This window comes from Fusarium flagelliforme, assembly GCF_020744385.1.
Source record: "Fusarium flagelliforme strain FIESC 12 MPI-CAGE-AA-0113 chromosome Unknown B0J16scaffold_1, whole genome shotgun sequence".
Taxonomy (NCBI): Eukaryota; Fungi; Ascomycota; class Sordariomycetes; order Hypocreales; family Nectriaceae; genus Fusarium; species Fusarium flagelliforme.
Window position 1 is genome coordinate 683,415 of NW_025763503.1, and position 19,461 is coordinate 702,875.

Here is a 19,461-nt window from a genome sequence, read left to right on the forward strand (position 1 = left end):
CCGGGGCCGGATTAGCGCTGAGAACCCCCGCTATTCAGGGGTTTTAGCGGCAATAAGGCCGTATCGTTTCAGGGGCAGGACGGAATCTTTGCCGAAGGGCTAGTCTTGGCCTTTACATTCCATCATCTTCAAGTCGTCATGAAAGGATCAAGTAAAAGTGAGCAAGTATAAACTGAAGAGATCAAAACTCATCATTCATTCATATTCTGAGCCAAAAATTATACACGCCTGCTTTCTGCAACGGCCGTATGTACTAAAAACTAGATTTTGTCCAATAGAGAGCAAATATCTCTGAATATCCCCAAACTCCATCTGAATGCCAAAGGCAAATGTCAAGATTCAAACCCATATGCAGAAAAATCAAAAACACGCAGATAGTCCGTCTTGGACTTATCTTACACGATAAACATCTATGTCATCATCGTCATCTTCACTATAATCGTCAGCCTCCGGTGGAGGGTTGTTCCTAGCCTTTCTCCTGCTGCGGAAGCTGAGGAATCTCTTGATTCCACTTGGCTCCGCAGCCTCTGCGGCTCCAGCTTGGGCCATCTCTGGGTCTTGTTCGGGGACGGCTCCCGCGTCATTATCTTCTTCGTAGTCATAGAAGAGCTTTGGAACCAGAAGTCGGTATGGCTTGGTGATGCCTGCAGGGTCCTTGGGGTTGATCTCAACGTTCAGAGTGATATCCAGTCCACCCTCCAGATCAACAGCGTACTTGTCGGGCTGCTTCTTCTGCTTCACCGAAAGGCCAGTGGGTGTTCTGTAAAAGTTTCCAGGACGTGGCCCAGGTGGAACGTAACCCACAGCCTCTCGTGAGTGTGACATGGCTCGCCCTCCGACAGTTTGAGCTCGCTGAGGTGGTCGAGCCATGAAGTATGAGTCGTCACCCTCGGTGTACTCGTCGTAGGCTGCACCACCTCGGATACCAGAAGGACCAGGGCCCCCGCGACGAGGAGACTGAGGCTCATCCCAGTACTGTTCATCATCATAATAGGGGTCAGGATAGGGGTCCTGACCTTCCCATTCGCCGTTCATGCCATCCTCTTCAGCAGCAGCACGACGCTGACTAGGTCGTCGAATAAAGCTGAAGAATCCAGACTTCTTGCCTTCAGGAGCTTGGTCAACAGACATAGATCTCTGAAGCTTGGCGGGGGGAGGACGCTCCGAGTTTGTCGAGTTACGTCGTGACAAACTGCGGAACAGACCACCACCACCTCTTGTAACCGGGGGTCGAGATCCGCCTCGAACAGTTTCTCTGTTGAAGTCGGGTCGCGCATCGGAAGATGTAGACTTGCTCCTGGAAAGTGACAGTCTTCGGAGCAGGCCACCCTGCTTGGGAGGAGGGCTTTCACTTCTTCCATCAGAAGATCCAGGAGGTGTCGGTGGTGGTGTGGTACCAGGCTGCCACTCGCGAATGGCGCACCAGTTTCGGTGAGGCAGGAGGTGCTTGTTGTTCCTTGGCTTGCCATCGACTCCTTGCTGGAAGAGGGGAATCATATCCTCATCGGTCTGCTTGTCGAAGTGGTGCACCTTGTTTCTCTTGTTCAGCACATCAGCCATCAGATCAGGAGGTGGTGTGTTGGCAATGGCTGATGAGATAATGTTGGGCATGTATCGCGGGTCCTTGTGCTTGGCGAGACCAAGCTTGGGGTTGGAATAGAACTGTCCAACAGCCGCAAGATGGACGTCACCACTGAGGATGGTGACTCGAAGAGACTTGTCGATAGCAAGATCTTGCAAGTCTTCGACCACAACCGATCGTTCCTGCTTGTGGTTCTTGGCAGTCCAATGGTCGTTTAGATCATCCAAGACCTCGACACCACCATCGATGTTGTTGAGGGCCTTGCCCAAGACACCGGTACGTCCGAGTGCCTTGACAGGATCCATAAGTCTGGAGGTCAAGCTAAAAACAAGTCAGCTTCATGCTTATCAATAATCTTCAGAAATCACTTACATATTCTCCAACCAGACCAATCTGGGATACGCGATAGGAATGCCCAAAAGCACAAGCAGATGCTCAACCTGGCCACGGCGGACCTCAGCGTAAAGGCGGTTCATGATCTTCTCCCATGTCTTATCAGAGACAACATCATGTTCCGTCCTTTCTGTGCGGCAGTCAACAGCGAGAAGTCCCACCTTTGATCCAACAGACATGAACAGACTGCGACCAAGTTCACTGATGTATGGACCAGGCTCATTACCAAGGATCCAGCTGGGCTCAGTGTTCTCCATCTCAGTAAGAATGGACTGGTGCTGGAACAGCATGTAGTACTTGTGGGCGACCGCACCCAGACCACTCATGATAGGTGACTTCATGTCGTGGTGGGGGTAAGAGCCATATCCGTCAAAGATATCGTGGTCATCCCACATGTTGACCATAGGAATTTGTGAGTTCGCAAGGCCGAACAAACCTTGAGAGAACCACATGCAGTACCGTTCCAGGTAGAAGGTTTCTAGCTCATCTTGCATCTCCTGCGTGAGAGCAGCAGTGTGCTTTTTGACAGGGTTACGGATGTTGAGCCACTCCTTAAAGAGGCTGCATTCCTTCGAGACACAGTCATTGTAGATCTGGTCACCACCCCCAATCATGAGATGGAAAGGTCGAGATTGGTGGTTGTTCAGAACGTCGCGCCACATAGGATCAGGTCCGCTCAGCTCATCGGGCTTCACACTCGAGCTGAAACCGTTGCAGCTGTGGAACATCATGTTCATCGTCTCGCCCTTGGCAGGAACCCAGAAACCGGTGGCAGGACCACGGTTGATACGGTACGCAATGCGTTGCTGTGTCTCACGCAGTTCGACCTCGATGTTGAAACGCCAGAAAGTGCATCCACGCTCAGCATGTAGTCTGAAGCCTCTGACGTCCTTGAACTTTTGGACCTTCTCGCCATCGGCGCCTGCGCGCTTTCTGCGGTTAGAGAACAGGCCAGGCAGCTCAGCAGGACCGTCAGGACCGGCAAGCTCAAGTGGGGTGATGGTTTGCTCGAAGAGTCCTTCATCAGTCTCATCGCGAGAGAGGTCCTTTGCCTCCTGAAGGTGGTCTACAGGGCGCACATAGAGAGTTTCTCCTTTGCGACCCACCTTGGGGTGACCAGCGATGGGGTCGACAAACTCAGGAGACAGGTCTCCCTTGATGCTGTGAGGAGGTGCTGGCAGCAGGTCGAGACCTTGGACAAAGAGTCGCAGAGTAGGCGCAATGTCGTATGAAGATTCGGAATCTTGAGTGACAATCATGACAGTACCACGCCACATCTCTCGCTCGGCCAGATTTCCTGCTCTGTTAGGGACCTTCTCACGCTTGATTCCGCAATATCTCAAAAGAGGACCACACTTCATGTAGAGCGCAGGCTTGAAACGAGTAGGGGCTGGAAACGGGTTAGCAACGTCAAAGCCAACGGTATAACGCCTGTGTAAAACTTACTCTGCTCATCATACTCGCCATCGAAAGCCGCAGCATTGCGTGGTGCAGAGAAGCTCTTCCTCTTGTCTTGCTCCCACCAAGCCTTGTCCGTGTCTGGCTCAGCAATGGGAATGGGACCATCCTCAATTTCTAGGTAGGTTCCAGACAGGGTACCAGTTGTTCCCTTCCTCCACTCGTCTAGCCATTGGGGTGGCTGGTAAAGACCATCACCAGGGACCATCTCCTCTGGACGCTTGAAAACCATTCTTGACACATGGTGTCCTTCAGAGCTTTCGGAGGAAAAGCTGTCTGCTCGCTCAGCCTTTCTGCTGACAGCCGCCTGGTTCTGAGCGAAGACTGAATCATCCTTTCTGCCACCACCAAGAAGCCTGGTACCGATGGACATGTTGCGTTGAGGTGGTGGGATGAACTCATCCTCATCGGCATACTGAACTCTGGGAGCAGGATCAGTAACGCGTCTCTTGATGCCCTGATTATCACCAGGCATAGGGAACTGTTGACGAGTCGGCATATAGTCAATCGAGGGTCTTCCTGCGTCTGCGGTCTGTGGAGGGTTAGGAGGGAGTTCCTTCTCCTTAGTGAAACGGTCATTAAGTTCTTGAGTAATCTGTCGAGTGTTTTGTCGGGTAGGAAGTTCTTGGGTAGTCTGTCGAGTAGGAAGCTCTTGGGGAATCTGTCGAGTAGGAAGTAGGTCATCTTGGTCGTCATAATAGTAATCATCATCAAACTGGTGGCAGTATTTTGAAATTGGGTGTCCGTGAGGAGCGTGCCTCTCTGATAATACCCTGCGAGGGTAGAGGTCAGCTGGGGGTGGCTTCTGGAGCTTGTTGCTGCCACTTCTGGTTAAAGAGAAACCACTTTTTTGCGCAGGTGGTTGAGCTGGTTGGGCTGGCTGGGCCTGTTGGACTGGTTGGGTCTGTTGGACTGGTTGGGTCTGTTGGACTGGTTGGGTCTGTTGCGGCTGTGATCTAGGCGCGGATTGTTCAGGAAGCTGTACGTTATCTCGAGCCGCTCGCTCACGGAAACTCAGGTTGCGCTGTGGGATACCAGAGCTTTGCTCGACAGTTCTGGGAATAGCAGATTGAGGCTCCATGTGTCTAGGCGCAGACTCAACTTCCTCTGGTTGGCGCATTGCGCCTGATCCATAAGTCGTCTCATCTGGCCGATGCGCAACAGAACTGCGACGACGATGCGAAGGTCCTCTTTGCACAGTGACCTGAGGAGGCAGCTCCTGGTACACAAACGGAGAAGCGGTTTCTTCTCTTGGCGCATTCTGTGGAATGTCTTGGTAGGTGTCTTGTGGAACATCGCGTTGTGCCTCTCTTTCTCTTTGAGCTTCCCTGGCGTAGTCTCGGGACACATCTCTGTGCGCCGCAGGCTGTCCAGCTGAAAAGAAAGCTCCACCACCTGATGGACGCCTCTCACTATATGTGACAGAGGGTTTCCGTTCATGGGATTGCTGCACTTGCGGGCCTGTGGGTGCGGGCTGCTTTCCAGCCTTCAATGCCTGTCTGGCTCGGGCGCGTTTCTCGGCGGCTTCGACTCGGGCGCGTTTTTCCTCCTTGGTCATACTATCGAGCGTCAACTCTAGCCTTTGGAGGGGTGATCGGTCGTCTGCGTACGCTTTTTGACGTTTTGATGACCCGCCTGTTGGTCTCCTAGGCAATTGATCGTATGCGCTGGCGCTCGAACCTCGTCTTGAGAAATCTCCTTGGCCTTGATCATATCGCTGACCTCCAGTCCTCTGGGAGGACTGTTGGTACTGTTCGTCTTCCATATCGTCGTCTTGTGAGTTAGGGTTGTAAGATGCAGATGCGTCGGGAGCGGTGTGGGTATAAGAAGAACCACCGTTACCGTATGGATGGCGGTAGCTCACTGGAGGGCCGCGAGGAGCCTCTGGGGAAGTTGGAGGAGGTGACAATGGCTCGTTGCCGTAGTCTTGTTGCTGTCGACTGTTGTAACGAGGCTTGGAAGACTCTCCAGCAGCAATGTCTCGGCGGTAAGAGGATGGTCTGGGGGCTAGACCTTGAGGAGCGAAATTAGAAGCGGTAGGAGAATCATAAGGACTAAAGGTAGATTCAGAAAGAACTTCAGTGCCCTGAGTTTGTGAAGAAACACGATTGGGATTCGATTTGCGAACTGGGGCAGCGTCGAGCGAAGATCTACGGTCAGCATTATAGGTATAGTCGTCCGACTCAGACCTGCGGCGGGTATGGCCCGCATATCCAGCCTGGGAGACCTTGGGCCCGGGCAATTGGCCCCAGTATGGCGTAGACATTTGAGGCTGACGGTTGGAGGAACGTGCGGTGTGATTGGACCAACACGTTAGAGGCGAAAAAATGACAAGCAAAAAGAGATAGGTATCGGGCGTTGTATCGCACGTTTGGAGGCGGGTAAAAGATGAGACCTCTTTTTGCTTGTGCTTGGGCTTGGAAGCGAACGAAGCTTGGGTTGATCAGGCGCTAGCGATGGATGGCAGCCCAGCCCAGAAGATGGAGTTCCAGTTAGCTTAGCGGGGCCTTTTTTCTTGTCTAGGGCTCCTGCGAGCTGCCGGACTAGCCTGATGCTATGCTATGCAGGATTGAATTGGAGGTGAAGAGAGAACAAGTGGAAGAAGAATTTTCTTACGGTCTGCAGGGACCAGAACATCAAGGGAGAGAAACGTGGGAGGTTGAGAGAAGAGATACGAACGATAACAGCTGCAACCCAAAGCTGGAAACTGGCCTCGTCTGCCTTGAATCCCAAATTGCCGCGGCTGTACAGGGATTACGAGCCTCTAAGCTCAATAAGAGCTATTTACACCCTGGTAGTTAAGCTTTCCCCATGCTCATCATCAGTTCCCAGCCTCGACGTTATCACGAATCGGTCGTCCTGAAGTAGGCTTCCGAGTTGATATCTCCCCAGAATACACTTTGCGCCGAGCCAAGTCACATTAGAAAAAGTGATATAGGGGTAATTGAAGCAACTAGCAAGGATCCAAAACTTGATATATCTTGTCAATTACAGTTTTCACATCGTCTTGAGGCTGGGGGATGGCTGGGGGCGGGGTGTCACCGTGTCTTACCCTTGAAGCTCTTCCGAAGTAAAGACCCAAAAAAGCGGGTGGCTGGCAACGGAGACACGGGACGGGCCCGGACAAGCAAGACACTACTAACCAAACTCAACGGGAGGCTGCAAGTGACGGAGGTAGGAGACCGATTGATCATTGTTCTTGACAATCCGTTGTTGATACTACATTCGACTTGGTTCGGTTACTTCTCCTTCACCTTAAGATACCTCTATCTTGATTTAACTAATTGATTCAAAAGATGAAGTCATATCTCAGTAGCTCCCGTATAAGTTTAGTTTCAAACATGAAAGGCCATTGGTGTGCGGGCGCACGGGATGGCCCGAGTAACTTTGAATTGCTGTAAGCTGTATAGTGGTTTCCCGCAATCAATGATGGATATTTCGAGTATAATTACACCATACACTCAAAACCCTCGATCATTGCTTGAGTATGCCAAGCCTTAATTAATCGAGTACAGTAGCACAAGCTGATCCTCGGGTACTAACATCTTGCCCAGCCTCTCCCAATTAAAGCCACGCGGCAGTTAGTTACTGCACGTCGTTACCCGTTTCCAACAGCTGATTGATGGGATCGCGATTGCTTCTGCAAGGTACCTCGTGGATTTCTCGTATTCTCCGGTTCGACTGTTTCATCAGAGTCCTGGTGTTATCCCAGTCTGCTCGGTGGTTGGTTATGTTTTAGTTTGCGATACTGCAGCTTGACCTCTGCAGCTTTGTCCCTGCACCACGTTCATCAGCCCGCTATTAATAGGCTTTTTGGCTTAACAGATCTGACGAGTCTGAGATAATAAGCAGCCACTTTCTTACCTGATATGCTTAAACTCAAGCCTGCCGTCCATATTCGTCGCTAGCTCTTCTTGTCTCTTCTTATTTTGGAAACGGTATACTGAGAAACCAACTCGGGCTATACTTGATGTTGGATTGGCGAGAAGAGGGAATTGAGTGATATCACCCTGCTGGACCTTGCGCTAGAGGCAATATAGTTACTCATGGCAAGCTGCTATAGCCATCTTCCTGATGACCAGAGGAGCTTCAATGTAAACCCTTAAGAGTACGAATCCCACCTAGAATTCAAATGGGCGGTCATTGCATATTGGCGGAGTCCACAGGTCTGTTCAAGTCCACTATTTCTCGCATGCCTCCATGCTACCGGGTGTCAATCACACGAGTCAGTCAAGAGGAAGCGAGCTGTTTTCAACGTCATGTTTAAGAAACACGCAAGATGAGGCCCGAAACTCCAATGCACTGCGACTCAATGATCGGGGACCCTCTCGTCTATAGCCCACATGAAGAGAAAGACCCAGAGAAACCATCAATATGGGCTGATGCTTCGCATACATCTCGTTTCCTGTGACAGTACGAAATGAAGAGAATTCCCGCAAACTATATGAGATTGAATAAGCCTAGAGAAGAAAAAAGTGCTTCGGTCGGTTCATCTTCATCTCAGCTTTAGGATATTGGTGGTGTTGTGGATGAGGACGAGCCCAACGAAAGTTGTTGAGAGTCACTCTACCAAACCAATTGGTAAAGCAGTAGAGAGACTGTTCTCTGAAGATCAAGTCGACGAAATCAAATAACCCAATCTAGTCTATACCTGCATAAAGTCTTCACGTTGATTCGTCTCTTATACTTTGACGGTTAAGTTCTCTGACATAAATTCACTTAATCTTATCTGATCAAGATCGGTCCCGCTTTTCGCCAATCGTCTCATGCCGTTTCCTCACAGCGACTTCTTTCCTTCCTTCCACCGACCAACTTTCAACGCTCCAGTGCCTCACTCAGTACGCAAATATCTGAGCAAAAAGATCGATTCGCAACGCACTAGAATGCTGCAGCATCGACAAAAAAAAAGAGTTGATAACGGCGCTGGAGCGATGCTCCCACCAGGGCTTGAACCTGAGACCTTCGCATTACCGGATACTCGGTGTGAAGTATTAGTACGACGCTCTAACCAACTGAGCTATGGAAGCCGATCAACTGTGGCGGTGATTCGCCGATGTTGACCCGTCCGCTGATTGAATATATGTCCCGCTTGGTTACCTGGTGAGCAGCCGGGAACTTACCCTGCAGAATAACTTCGAGACGTCAAAAACTGTGCTGCTCAGGCGCATAGAAGACAAACTTCTTAGTTATGAGTTATGCTATTTCGGATCGGTCTTGGATTTCTTACTGCTAGCTTTCTAAATTTTGAGGGTGCGGTTTCGTGATTGTTCCAAGGGTTAAGTGTCTGGAGTTGGATGTCTGCAATTTATTGTCGATCATTATCGATTACCATACTGTTCAGCGGAGTATTTATTCTACTACAATAGGTGATGGGCATCGCTATCAATTGTATTAAACTATAACTTCAAATTAAACACTAACCCCCCTCCTTTTTTTCTTTCTTTAACGTGAATCTTATATCAATATCTCCTTAGAGACTGACCAAGGTGGTAATGTAATTAGATGGAGAGAGTTTATTTTGTTGAAGTTACGGTCATGGTGGCTTAACGTGTTGATATTGAAAAAGTGTGTTTTTTTAGATGTATCGCCTCGATCAGTCTCGAGTGAGATATCGGTACCAGGTTTATCTCAAAAATACTGATCAAGGTTATACCGATATCTCGCCCGAGACTATTCAAAGTCATACAGCTAGAAAACACACCTTTTCAATATAACACACTAAGGCACTAACTGTGATTTACAACAACCAAATACTTCCATATCTAACCAGCCATCGTAGGAGTGCGAGTGAGTATAGTGTCAGTGACGTCCTCCATCACCCAAGGCCCATTGTCTTGTCCCGACTGTACCACACCCTGCACTATCTCCCATACTTGCCCAACCAAGGAAGAATACCAAACCAACCAAGTGAAGAGGAAAAATAATACAACGGCAATGATGGACACAGCAGTATAGCGTGGGACGCAGTTCCGATCCCGCAGCATCTGGATGTAATCATGAAGACTGATGAACGCTCTACTCTCATCCGTCTTATTGTAGAATCCTTCGTAGTATACTACGTGAGGTTCTATAAGCGTGTAAGAGTTGACACCCTGGGTTGCCATTGACTTTGGGTTGGGCTTGTGACGAACGATGCGAGGTGTCACTGAGATCTTGACTCTGGCAGGTGAAGCAAAAGTCTTGTCGTGGGAACTGAAGTTGCCGAGACGCGCATGGTAATCATGCGCTGCCCTCTTTGAGGCTTCGTATGCCTCGTGACAGTTGTTGACGAGATCCATCGAGAACGGTTCTCCAGGAAGGGTCCAGTCCATTGAGACGATAGCGGGCGACATGCGTATACATACACTTGCCCAACCAGCAAATGCAATCACATCATGCAGTGCTTGGTATAGTTGATACAGCTCTGATACGGGGATAGAGTCGGAGTTGATGGCCCCTTTCGCGTAGGTGAAGAAGGGAAGTAACATGGCCATCGTCTGGGTGCACAACTTGTCAACCTCTTCCCAAAACCGGGGAGGTTCTCCATTGGACGTTCGGAGCCACGTTCGGGTAGTATGAGAGCGAAGGCTACTTCGTTGGAATCCTGTATTAATGTCAGCCTGGTGTTCAACAAATGCTGTGCTACCTTACACACCTTCTACATTGATGAGTGCAGTATCGATCTTCTTTAGCGCTTCATCATGCCCCGAACTAGCTCCAAATAGCAGCGGCGAGAACACTTTCTGGTCAAGCACCCGGTAAATGATGGCCATAATTAGGTTGACTCTCTCGTTTCCATCACTAAGAAGTCTACCCCACGCCCCTGCGCGTGCATCAGGGTAAGCCACAAGCTCGACATATTTGAGAAATTCCTCGGGGTACTCTCTCAACCAAAGAGAACTCCGAGGTGGTTTAGAAATGTCCCCAGGATGAAAGGCTGAATGAGCGACGGCGAAGATCTCGACAAAGAGGTCGTTGAATATAATTTCGTAAAATTCGTCTGCAAAGTCTGTATCGAGTATTTTAAAGTCAAGACTGCGACGATTGGGCTGGAAAGACCGTAACTCCTTCATTCTGATATGCGAGGTAGAACAAAAAGAAAACGACTTGTATCAAATATGTCGTTGGATATAAAACGTAGCTGGACCAGCAGATCGGGCGTAAAAGAACAATTGAACAAAATGACTTGGTATAAACGAATGACATAGAACAGAACAAGAGTTGGTGTTGGGTATTTATCGGAAAGAGGATGACCTGAAAGACGACGAGCTAGATCCTCCAGGAAGAGCAAAGAAAGTGAAGCCAGAGCTGATGGAGAACAGTGAATTGCTTCTGGTCTTGCCCTTGGGGGCATTGTCCTTTGTCTTGGGGGCATCCTTCTCAAAGGAAGTGGCTCGAGTCTCAGGTTCCATGATGAGAGGTGATTTGGTAGTAAACTGAAGAGAGCTTTGGTATAGGTAACAAAGAGGTAGTTCAAGATGGTGTGTTTGAGAAGGAAGCTTCTTTGTCTTACGGGGAGATGGGCCTTATTATAACTTGTTCTATATATGGAGAATGGAGTAGTTAGGTCGATATGGGACGAAAAGCATCGGCATGCCCACCCTGGTCAGCCCACGGTTGATCGCACAGGTCTCGGATGATGATGGCTCATGAATGAGGGGCTCAAGAGACAGAGGGTGGGATGGAAATCGTGACTGTGAGACGCGTTCGCATTCCAGACTGGCCAGCCAGTGCCTGAAGCTCCTGCATGAGAAGCTAGCGCTGGGACTTTGGTGATCATTGGGACAAGATCATGGTGTAGAAAACGTAATGAAGCGGGTGTGCACCAGTTGTCACTCTCTTTGTGGGACGAGTGATGTTTACAAAAAACCAATAGAGGCAAGCAGAGTTCACGTTAAATCCCGCCCCTGGTAGACCAAGCTTGTCTGTGAATGGTGAAGCTGGTTCATGGTGGGCGATCGTTGAGGCTTAATCGATGGCTTGAACGCCTCGTCCAAGGGAGAAGTGACGCAGCAATGCTGAAGTTGGCACAAGTTGGTCAGGAGGAAGCAGCTGACTGGCTGAAAGGAATTATGTGAAACCGCTTTTGCCGTTTGTAGGTATAAGTTGGGTTAATCATTGTGCTGTTCCCTTTGTCCCTTGATTTAGCTCAGGTGTAAGCTGGCTTAGTACTTGGCTGTAGCCGTCGGTGCGATGTACTGGCGCTTGAGGAATGTCTAGATTTCAGCCTGCATGGAAAATGGTGTGAGGCATGAGTGATTCAACCATTGCAGAAGCATTCAAATGTTTGCAAGTGGAGTAATTGGGGGCTACAGAGTTGTAGTCATGACTTGAACAATTACTCAGATGACAGCGCATTGCCATGCTTGAGATACGAATGGGCACAGCACCTTGGCAGTTGTGCGCTTCGGAATCACAATCCAAAATGCGCTCACTTCCAAGAGTAAATAAACGCGTATAATTTGTGCTACTGCCGAATTAGATATCCGCGTGACTGACAATACTGCGTCATATGCAGTTTAAGTTGCATTGAAATTTGTAGTCTGTAGAGGCCCGATTTGACGCTAGCTAACCGTCAGGTTTGTAACTCTATTTGTGGATATCTTGTCTGCATTGCACGTGTGTTTGAGGCCTGGACAAAGCGGATGAAATCAGGAGAAAGAAAACCCCTTGTGTTTTCGGTTTATCTTCTGTGCCTTGGCACAAAAACTCCTATTAGTGGATATCAAAGAATTGACATGAAAGGGACCGGTCAGGAAATCAAAGTCCCAGGAGTTTGGTTCAGATTGGGGACACAGAGGATCTTTCTTGGCACGTGAATCCCATGTTGAAACCAAGGAGCTTCAACTTTGACTTCAGCCTCAATTAATATTTGTTACTGACCCTTGTTTCATCAATGCGAATACCTGGTCTACAAGGGAGTTTGAAAGAGAATCGCTTGTCTGAAACGTTTAGAGATAGTAGCAGGTTGGGATAGAATTTGAAGCCTCACATATTAGGCCAAACAGGTACAGGACAAGGCACCAACAGCCCTTTAGGAAAGTGAACATTTGCTTTACCACTTTAGGTCAGCACCCAAGAATTTTTGACCTTGCGCCTCGCGACACACAATCTATACGCACCTTCCGTCAAACGTCACTTCTAGGCTCTTTCCCTCTTGTTAGCATTGTCGCGACTTCTGCCTGGTGCAAAGTTGCAAACAAATTTACAAACAGAAGGAACTGCTTGAATCTTTCTATTTTATCTCTCCTCGCCCCACTTCAGCACCGCTTGCTTTGCCTCCGCTATCATCCTAAATCTGCCCCGCGATCTTCCATCCGCGAAACCCTTCTTCTCGCACCTCGATCTCACGAGAAATAACCGACACAATGGCCGCCGCCGCTACAGAAACTCCCATGATGGACGAGCAAGTCGACCTCACCACCATCCCCGTCGACCCCGCCGGCAAGGAAGATTCTTCCGACGTCAAGGACGACAAGCCCGTCACTGTTTTTCACGACAAGGACAACTTCAACGTCAAGCACCCTCTCCAGAACAAGTGGACTCTCTGGTTCACTAAGCCCCCGAGTGGAAAGGTGCGAAATACTGTACCTGCATGACGATATCTAAATACTAATATCAACGATAGGGTGACAACTGGAATGATCTCCTTAAGGAAGTTATCACCTTCGACTCCGTTGAAGAGTTTTGGGGTGTCTATGTGAGTCGAAATAATGGTCATTCTCGATAACGATTCTAACCTTACCAGAACAACGTCGCCCCTGTATCCGAGCTATCTCTCAAGTCCGACTACCATCTTTTCAAGGAGGGTGTCCGCCCCGAGTGGGAGGACCCCCAGAACAAGCACGGTGGCAAGTGGTCTTACCAGTACAAGGACAAGCGAAATGTCGACATCGACCGTCTTTGGCTCCAGGTTATGATGGGAGCCATTGGCGAGACCCTTGAGAACGAGGACGATGGTGAGGTCATGGGTGTTGTCGTCAACGTCCGTAAGGCTTTCTTCCGTGTTGGTGTCTGGACTCGCACCATCGGAAAGAGCATTCCCGGCCGAGGTGAGGGCGATGTTGCTGGCGGAAAGGGACGTAGCTCCGAGAAGGGTAAGGACATTCTCCTGTCTATTGGACGCCGCTTCAAGGAGGTCCTCGAGCTGCCAGCTACTGAGCAGGTTGAGTTCTCTGGTCACACCGACAGTGCTCACTCTGGAAGCACAAGGGCCAAGGCCAAGCACGTTGTTTAAGAATGTGCGACTAGTTACGCGAGGGCACGACGTTGATTTAGCACGATATCCGATAATGACCATTTCACGTTTCTGAACTTGACGCCGCTCACTCGGCGATTTACCAGAGGTCGACGAGTGGTTGATGATGAAGCGGCAGGGCAGGGAAGCTGCCGGCCTGGACAATGGCGAGGATGATTCCGAATCGGCCATGCCTATCCTTGATTTCATTTGGTTCAATATTATACCGGCGTTGCTTAGGAGGGGCTGTTTCTCTAGTGGTATCACGAAGTATGAAAAGTCAGCCACCAAAGGGGGAAGAAAAATAGATTTGTACTTTTGATCGACCAAATCTGATAGCTTCACACAAAATTTCGATAGCCAGTATCAAATGCTATCACTTTGCTTAATTAGTTGGCCACACGTTGCTCATGATCCAGTGATTATAAAATTATACAGTTATTTACTTTTTAGCTTTCATCGCCGCTTGTCTCGTCAGGGAAGATGCTCTTGACCAACTGCTTCTTGTTGATCTTGCCCATGGCATTTCGGGGAATTTGATCCACGAGTTTCATCACCTGTGGAATCTTGTAGTTCGCCAAACGGTCTTTGAGAGCTCGACGCATATCGAGTGCTGACCACTTCTTGACATCGTTCTCAAGTACCAGCACAGCACCAACCTTATGACCCCATTGACCACTGGGCACGGCCACGACTGCCGCCTCGGAGACTTGAGGCAGAGACAGGAGTTCGCGCTCGACTTCCAGAGCGCTCACCTTTTCACCACCCGTCTTGATGATATCGGCGGATTTGCGGCCTTGGATGAAGTAGAGGGGACCATTAGTCCAGGACTGGGAAGCATTGGCGGAGGGAACTGGTCGACGGACTGCAACGTCGCCTGTCTTGAACCATTTGCCTTTACCATCTTCACCCTCGACGAACTCACTCGCCGTTGCGGATGGGTTGCGCCAGTACTCTCGGAAGATGGTTGGACCACGGAGCTGGATTTCTCCTGAGCGCTCGCGGCCCTGCGCATCGACTTCGTCGCCTTCCTTGATCACATCGTTGGTGTCAACATCGACTAAACGGGCTTCGACAGATGGTAGTGGCCAGCCAACACTGGCATCTACGCGATCTGAGAAGTCGAGTCCGCAACTCAACGCCATACCAACCTCGGTCATGCCGTAACGCTCGAGGAGGACGTTGCCATGGCTGAGATCTTTCCAGGCAGTCTTGATAGATGTTGGAAGAGCGGCAGAGCCAGAGATGGAGAGCCGCATGTTCTCGGGTGAGATAGCCTTGCGAGTAGCTTCTTGCATGTCAGGGGAGAGGCTCTTGTGCGAAGAGAGGAGTTTGCTGTAGACGGTGGGAACGACTGTGAAGAATGTGATTTTCTCCTTGGGTGTGGATGTGTCGTTGGCGAGGAAGGGAGCTGAGAAGCGCTTCCACACGGCATCTGCGTTGAAGGGGAACATGAACTCGATCGTCGAGCCGGCGAGCAGAGGTGTGAGGATGGCATTCACTGTGCCATGGATGTGGTGAAGGGGAAGGACATGGAGGAGATGATCAGAAGGCGAGTAAGTCCAAGCTTCGGCAAGAGAACGAGACTGGGCTGTCAAGACAGCTTGCGGCAATAGGACTCCTTTCTAAGAGAAGCTTTAGCATATGCCGGCTTTGTGATTACTACATGTTGACTTACTGGTTTGTTGGTTGTGCCTGAAGTATATAGCATCATACCAGCTTCGCCTGGATCGGCATCACCTAGTTCAACCTTTTCATGGTTACCCCCACCTTGATGCTTTTGAAGCTCGAGATGCGCCGGCTTGGTGTTTAGCTCGGTCGCAAGAACCTCTTTAGCTTTAGATGCGAACTTGGACGAAGAGACCAGCAATGAAGCCTCGCTCTGGTTAAGAATATATTGTAGCTCTGGCGCAGGGAACGCAGGGGATAGAGGCACAGCGATGGAGCGCGCAGCCATTGCGGCCAGAAGCGTCACTATACGGACATCATCAATATCACAGTCACATCACATGGGTCATGCATTAAGCTCACCTACGTAATCATAGCTATTTTCCACTAGGAAAGCAATGCGCTCGCCATTGAGGTCCTTACGACCAGCGGCTTCAGCCAGCCGATCCCTCGCGCGACTCACATCACCAAGAAGCTCTCCATACTTGAAGGTGTGACCAGAGAGAGAATGGACGACAGCCTTGGACTCCGGGTCATGCTTAGAGACGGCCTCGAAGAGCGGTAAACGCGGTAGCGTGGAGATCATTCTCGCAGCGGGACGGAGGCTGATGAAGGAAGCGGAGGTTGCACTGCGCCGGCCGACGAGAGAGCGGAGGAGTGACATGACGAACGAACGTTGAGGCCGGGGGTGACAAGGATGTGAAAGTAGGTATGGTATCAAAGAGATCAGGCCAATCCGAAGCTTCAGCTCGATGCTACGACAGGTTCACCGGCTCATTTGCCGAAGAACGCAGGATCTACGGTTAGTCGAGGGGAGAGAGAAAAGAGGGGAATATGTTTGATGATCCGCAAGCGCATGAACATAAGCTGAACGTTTTTTGGTGATGGAGTTTAAGGTGAAGCTTCAGAAAGCTCTAACGTCTAACGTCTAACTAAACTAGAGTGAACGAGTGGACTCTGTTTTTTCTTTTTTCCCTCCCGTTGACGTCGAAGCTCAACTTCGGCTCACGGTTCCGCGGACGGACGGCAGCTTTCCCCGGAGGGTACGTACCATGTTTCCTCGAAGCCGCAAGACCAAATGAAGCCACGAGAGGAGGTCAAAGTTAGTGTGTTGCGAATATAAAAAAACAAAGCCAATGAGAGCTGCTTCGTTTAAAGGATGAGACCAGCACCCCGGCAGCTAGCCATGCGTCCGCGTGTCTGGCTGTTTTAGCTGGGGGGAGGGAAGGCTTGAGGAACCGTTCGACTGTGTGTGGCCTGCAATGCAACACAAAGTAACTGTACATATTGTATTCACGGTTCGGTTGCACGTACGTTACAAAGTTGCACGACTTGGGACTTTCTGGGTACATGTACATGTACACCTCAACCGTTGAGCCTTGGGATAGGTACTAGGTCAAGCAAGACCTTGTCTCTCTGATGTTTTAACCGCTGGCATCAAACAACAACGCACAAATAGCAAAAAAGGAAAAAGAAAAAGGAAAGAAAAGAGAAAACGAAACGAATACGTGGGTGGGTTACAATGCCATGCAGTCTTGACAAGACGCCCCCCAGACGGTAATGCAGTCTTCGAGACCGCTTCAGTACCGTCACTTTTCTCACACCAGATCCCGCCTGCTTGGGCCGGTACCTTACCTACAGAAAGCTCCAGCTTTGGGAGTCGAAGAGGGTCTCCACTGGGTCTACCTTATGGATACCTACAGTGCTGTCAAGTCTGCAGCTTGGGGGGGGTATATAGAACTAGTGATATTGGGTTATCGACGGCCTTTTGCAAACTGACGGTGTCTGTCTGTATGTATGTGAGTAACACTTCTCTCCTCGTGAATCGTAACGTATGTACATCTACCAGGGTAAGAACAACAAAGAAAAGTAAAAAAAAACTTCCATCAACCCTTGTTCCTGGCTTCACCGCTCTCCAAGCCGCAGGCGGTCAGGGCCATCCGACGCCCGACCCAACCGTCTGGACTGAGACGCAGATTGGCGGCTGATCATTTGCTAAAAGGAGAGTCCAGGTTCAGGGGGTGTGATTGTTTTCCACTGTGATGGATCTGAAAACTTGTCCGCCACTTTGGCTGTTGGAAAGACGGTAAACCACCCCGCGCTTTTGGATATCCAGTCAAGTTAGATAGGAGAGAGGGAGCTTGGACGGTGGCTGGGATGGGCAATGGAAGGATGGATAGAAGCTTTGCGACGAACCGTCTGCAGATGAAAGGGAGGGTGTACGGTACTTCAGCTAGGTACAATAGAGTGCAGTGCATGTAGGTAATGTACATATTGATATTCATGAATTACAGTAGCAGTTGTACTGTACATTAGACTATCTGTCGGTATGCGTGTAATGTCTGTCTAAGTGGCTTGCTTTGTCTTTGCTTCTTTACCTTGCCTTGCCTTACCTTGCCTTGCCTTACCTTGCCTGCCTGCTTCGTTCTCTTCCCTTTAGGTTCCCGTTCCCTCACCGACTTGATACCAAAACGGAGAACGGGCTCCTGAGTTGTCAATTGCACAAATCAGTCACTCACTGTCACTGAAACTGGATTGGACCGTGTTATCCTTTACCTTTACTTTTGGTCAATGAACGTGTTCCGCCACTTCATACCTACTTTACCGCAATGTCAATGTCAATGTACCTTACCTTTACCTTACTTTGTAGCTTATAATAGTACTGCACTCCTATTCATACACCTCCTCCCCATGACAAGCATTGACTTATATTAAAACCGCTTGTATCTTCTCTATCCCGATTTCTTTTAAATTCCACTTTCACTTCCTCCTCTTCCTCCTCCGACTTTCCACCCAAACTCTCGACTCGGTATCACGTCACTTGGAGTAGCTGTAGACCGACAACATAAACTCAAAAAGTCGGAAACTCTCTTCACCACAAAAAACCTGCCTCGCTCCCACCATAAAACTCGCCCTGTCGATCTATTACCGCTCCACTCTGGGGAGGAATAATCAAGTTCAAAAGGATAAAAGATCCTCTCAATTTAATCGCCTGCAAATTCTCAGCTCTTAAAACCGGGGGAATTCGCAATTGCTTGTGTCGACTTGATCCAGATCCACAGTCGACCTTGTTACAAATTTGTCTTGGGACTTTACCGCGCCGCTTTTAAAACTCTCCTCTTTCAATGTATCGACGATACGCACTCGGCTTCTCAAGCCTCCCCCGACAGTTCTCAACCATGAGTTCCACCACCCCCGTTGAGGATACTATTCGCGCCAAGGTACGAATATGCGACCAAACTTGAGTAAGAGGTGATATTAACAAACTATAGATCACGGCTGCTTTCACTCCTCAGACTTTGGAGATTTACAACGACTCTCACCTGCACTCTCACCACAAGGCCATGGAACACACCACCTCTAGCGAGACACACTTTCGGTAAGAATTGCGCTCTTTGTAACGATTCAAGCGAAGTCGTGAAACTTGAGATTTCGCCTTTGAAATCATCATATCATGATATCTCACTTTATCTCATCTCATCTCATCTCATTCCTTCCCGCGTGACACTCTTGTCATCCATACACATACATATTTCTGCATGACATGAGATCAAACAAACTGACATGTGACAAATCAGCGTGGTCATCACCTCAGATGCCTTCAACTCCAAGATGCAGCCCGCCCGTCACCGCATGGTGTACGCCCTTCTCCGCGACGAGATGGCCCAGGAGAACGGCATCCACGCTCTCCAGCTGCGCACCATGACTCCCGAGGAGGAAGCTCGCCAAAGGAAGAAGAAGGAAGCCGAAGCCGCCGCCCGCGCCGCCGCTGAAGCAGACCAGCAGTAAATTCAGCAAAACCCAGCAAGAACACCGCGACAGAAAAGAGAGATTATCTTCTCACGAAGAAAAAAAGAAAGCACAACTATAATGACCGCTAATGACCAGGAATGACGACATAAAATGGAACACCAAACCCGGATTTTTCAACTTCTCAGCAAAACCAAAAACAAAACAATATATATTGGATTGGGGCTAGCAGAAAGGAATTAAAGGCGCATATGATCTACGTCGAATGATGATGATGGGCAGCGAGCAGTCGTGTCCACGGAGCGAGATATTTTGAAAGATTGGGAACTTCAAGAAAAGAAAAATTGCATGATACCCCCCCGTGGAACTGAGACGACTACGACTGGCAGTATCG

The 19,461-nt window shown here is 49.4% G+C and overlaps 5 protein-coding genes and 1 non-coding gene across 6 annotated transcripts; 2 read left to right on the forward strand and 4 right to left on the reverse strand.

The window, feature by feature from the left end:
• Positions 1-165: 165 nt before the first annotated feature.
• On the reverse strand, positions 166-6,075 carry B0J16DRAFT_2406 (uncharacterized protein). The gene is made up of 3 exons (XM_046123054.1): positions 3,422-6,075; positions 1,955-3,365; positions 166-1,903 (listed from the first exon to the last, which is right to left on the reverse strand). Exons 1-3 carry the CDS (start codon positions 5,697-5,699, stop codon positions 391-393), a joined length of 5,202 nt encoding a protein of 1,733 aa, XP_045988219.1. The 5' UTR covers positions 5,700-6,075; the 3' UTR covers positions 166-390.
• Positions 6,076-8,365: 2,290 nt separating this feature from the next.
• Positions 8,366-8,460, reverse strand: B0J16DRAFT_t48. The gene has a single exon. It is a non-coding gene; the product is annotated as a tRNA-Ile (tRNA).
• A 474-nt stretch (positions 8,461-8,934) lies between these two features.
• On the reverse strand, positions 8,935-10,964 carry B0J16DRAFT_2429 (uncharacterized protein). Its single transcript, XM_046123065.1, has 2 exons — positions 10,068-10,964; positions 8,935-10,016 (listed from the first exon to the last, which is right to left on the reverse strand). The coding sequence occupies exons 1-2, from the start codon at positions 10,483-10,485 to the stop codon at positions 9,196-9,198; spliced, it is 1,239 nt and encodes a 412-aa protein (XP_045988220.1). The 5' UTR covers positions 10,486-10,964; the 3' UTR covers positions 8,935-9,195.
• A 1,542-nt stretch (positions 10,965-12,506) lies between these two features.
• B0J16DRAFT_2421 (translation initiation factor eIF 4e-like domain-containing protein) lies at positions 12,507-13,874 on the forward strand. The gene is made up of 3 exons (XM_046123061.1): positions 12,507-12,987; positions 13,041-13,112; positions 13,161-13,874. The coding sequence occupies exons 1-3, from the start codon at positions 12,781-12,783 to the stop codon at positions 13,647-13,649; spliced, it is 768 nt and encodes a 255-aa protein (XP_045988221.1). The 5' UTR covers positions 12,507-12,780; the 3' UTR covers positions 13,650-13,874.
• A 148-nt stretch (positions 13,875-14,022) lies between these two features.
• On the reverse strand, positions 14,023-16,333 carry B0J16DRAFT_277380 (uncharacterized protein). The gene is made up of 3 exons (XM_046123806.1): positions 15,681-16,333; positions 15,328-15,623; positions 14,023-15,274 (listed from the first exon to the last, which is right to left on the reverse strand). Exons 1-3 carry the CDS (start codon positions 15,979-15,981, stop codon positions 14,099-14,101), a joined length of 1,773 nt encoding a protein of 590 aa, XP_045988222.1. The 5' UTR covers positions 15,982-16,333; the 3' UTR covers positions 14,023-14,098.
• A 2,163-nt stretch (positions 16,334-18,496) lies between these two features.
• B0J16DRAFT_312934 (bola protein) lies at positions 18,497-19,106 on the forward strand (the record flags this gene model as incomplete). The annotated part of the gene is made up of 3 exons (XM_046125090.1): positions 18,497-18,538; positions 18,590-18,696; positions 18,896-19,106. The coding sequence occupies 3 exons, from the start codon at positions 18,497-18,499 to the stop codon at positions 19,104-19,106; spliced, it is 360 nt and encodes a 119-aa protein (XP_045988223.1).
• Positions 19,107-19,461: the final 355 nt, after the last annotated feature.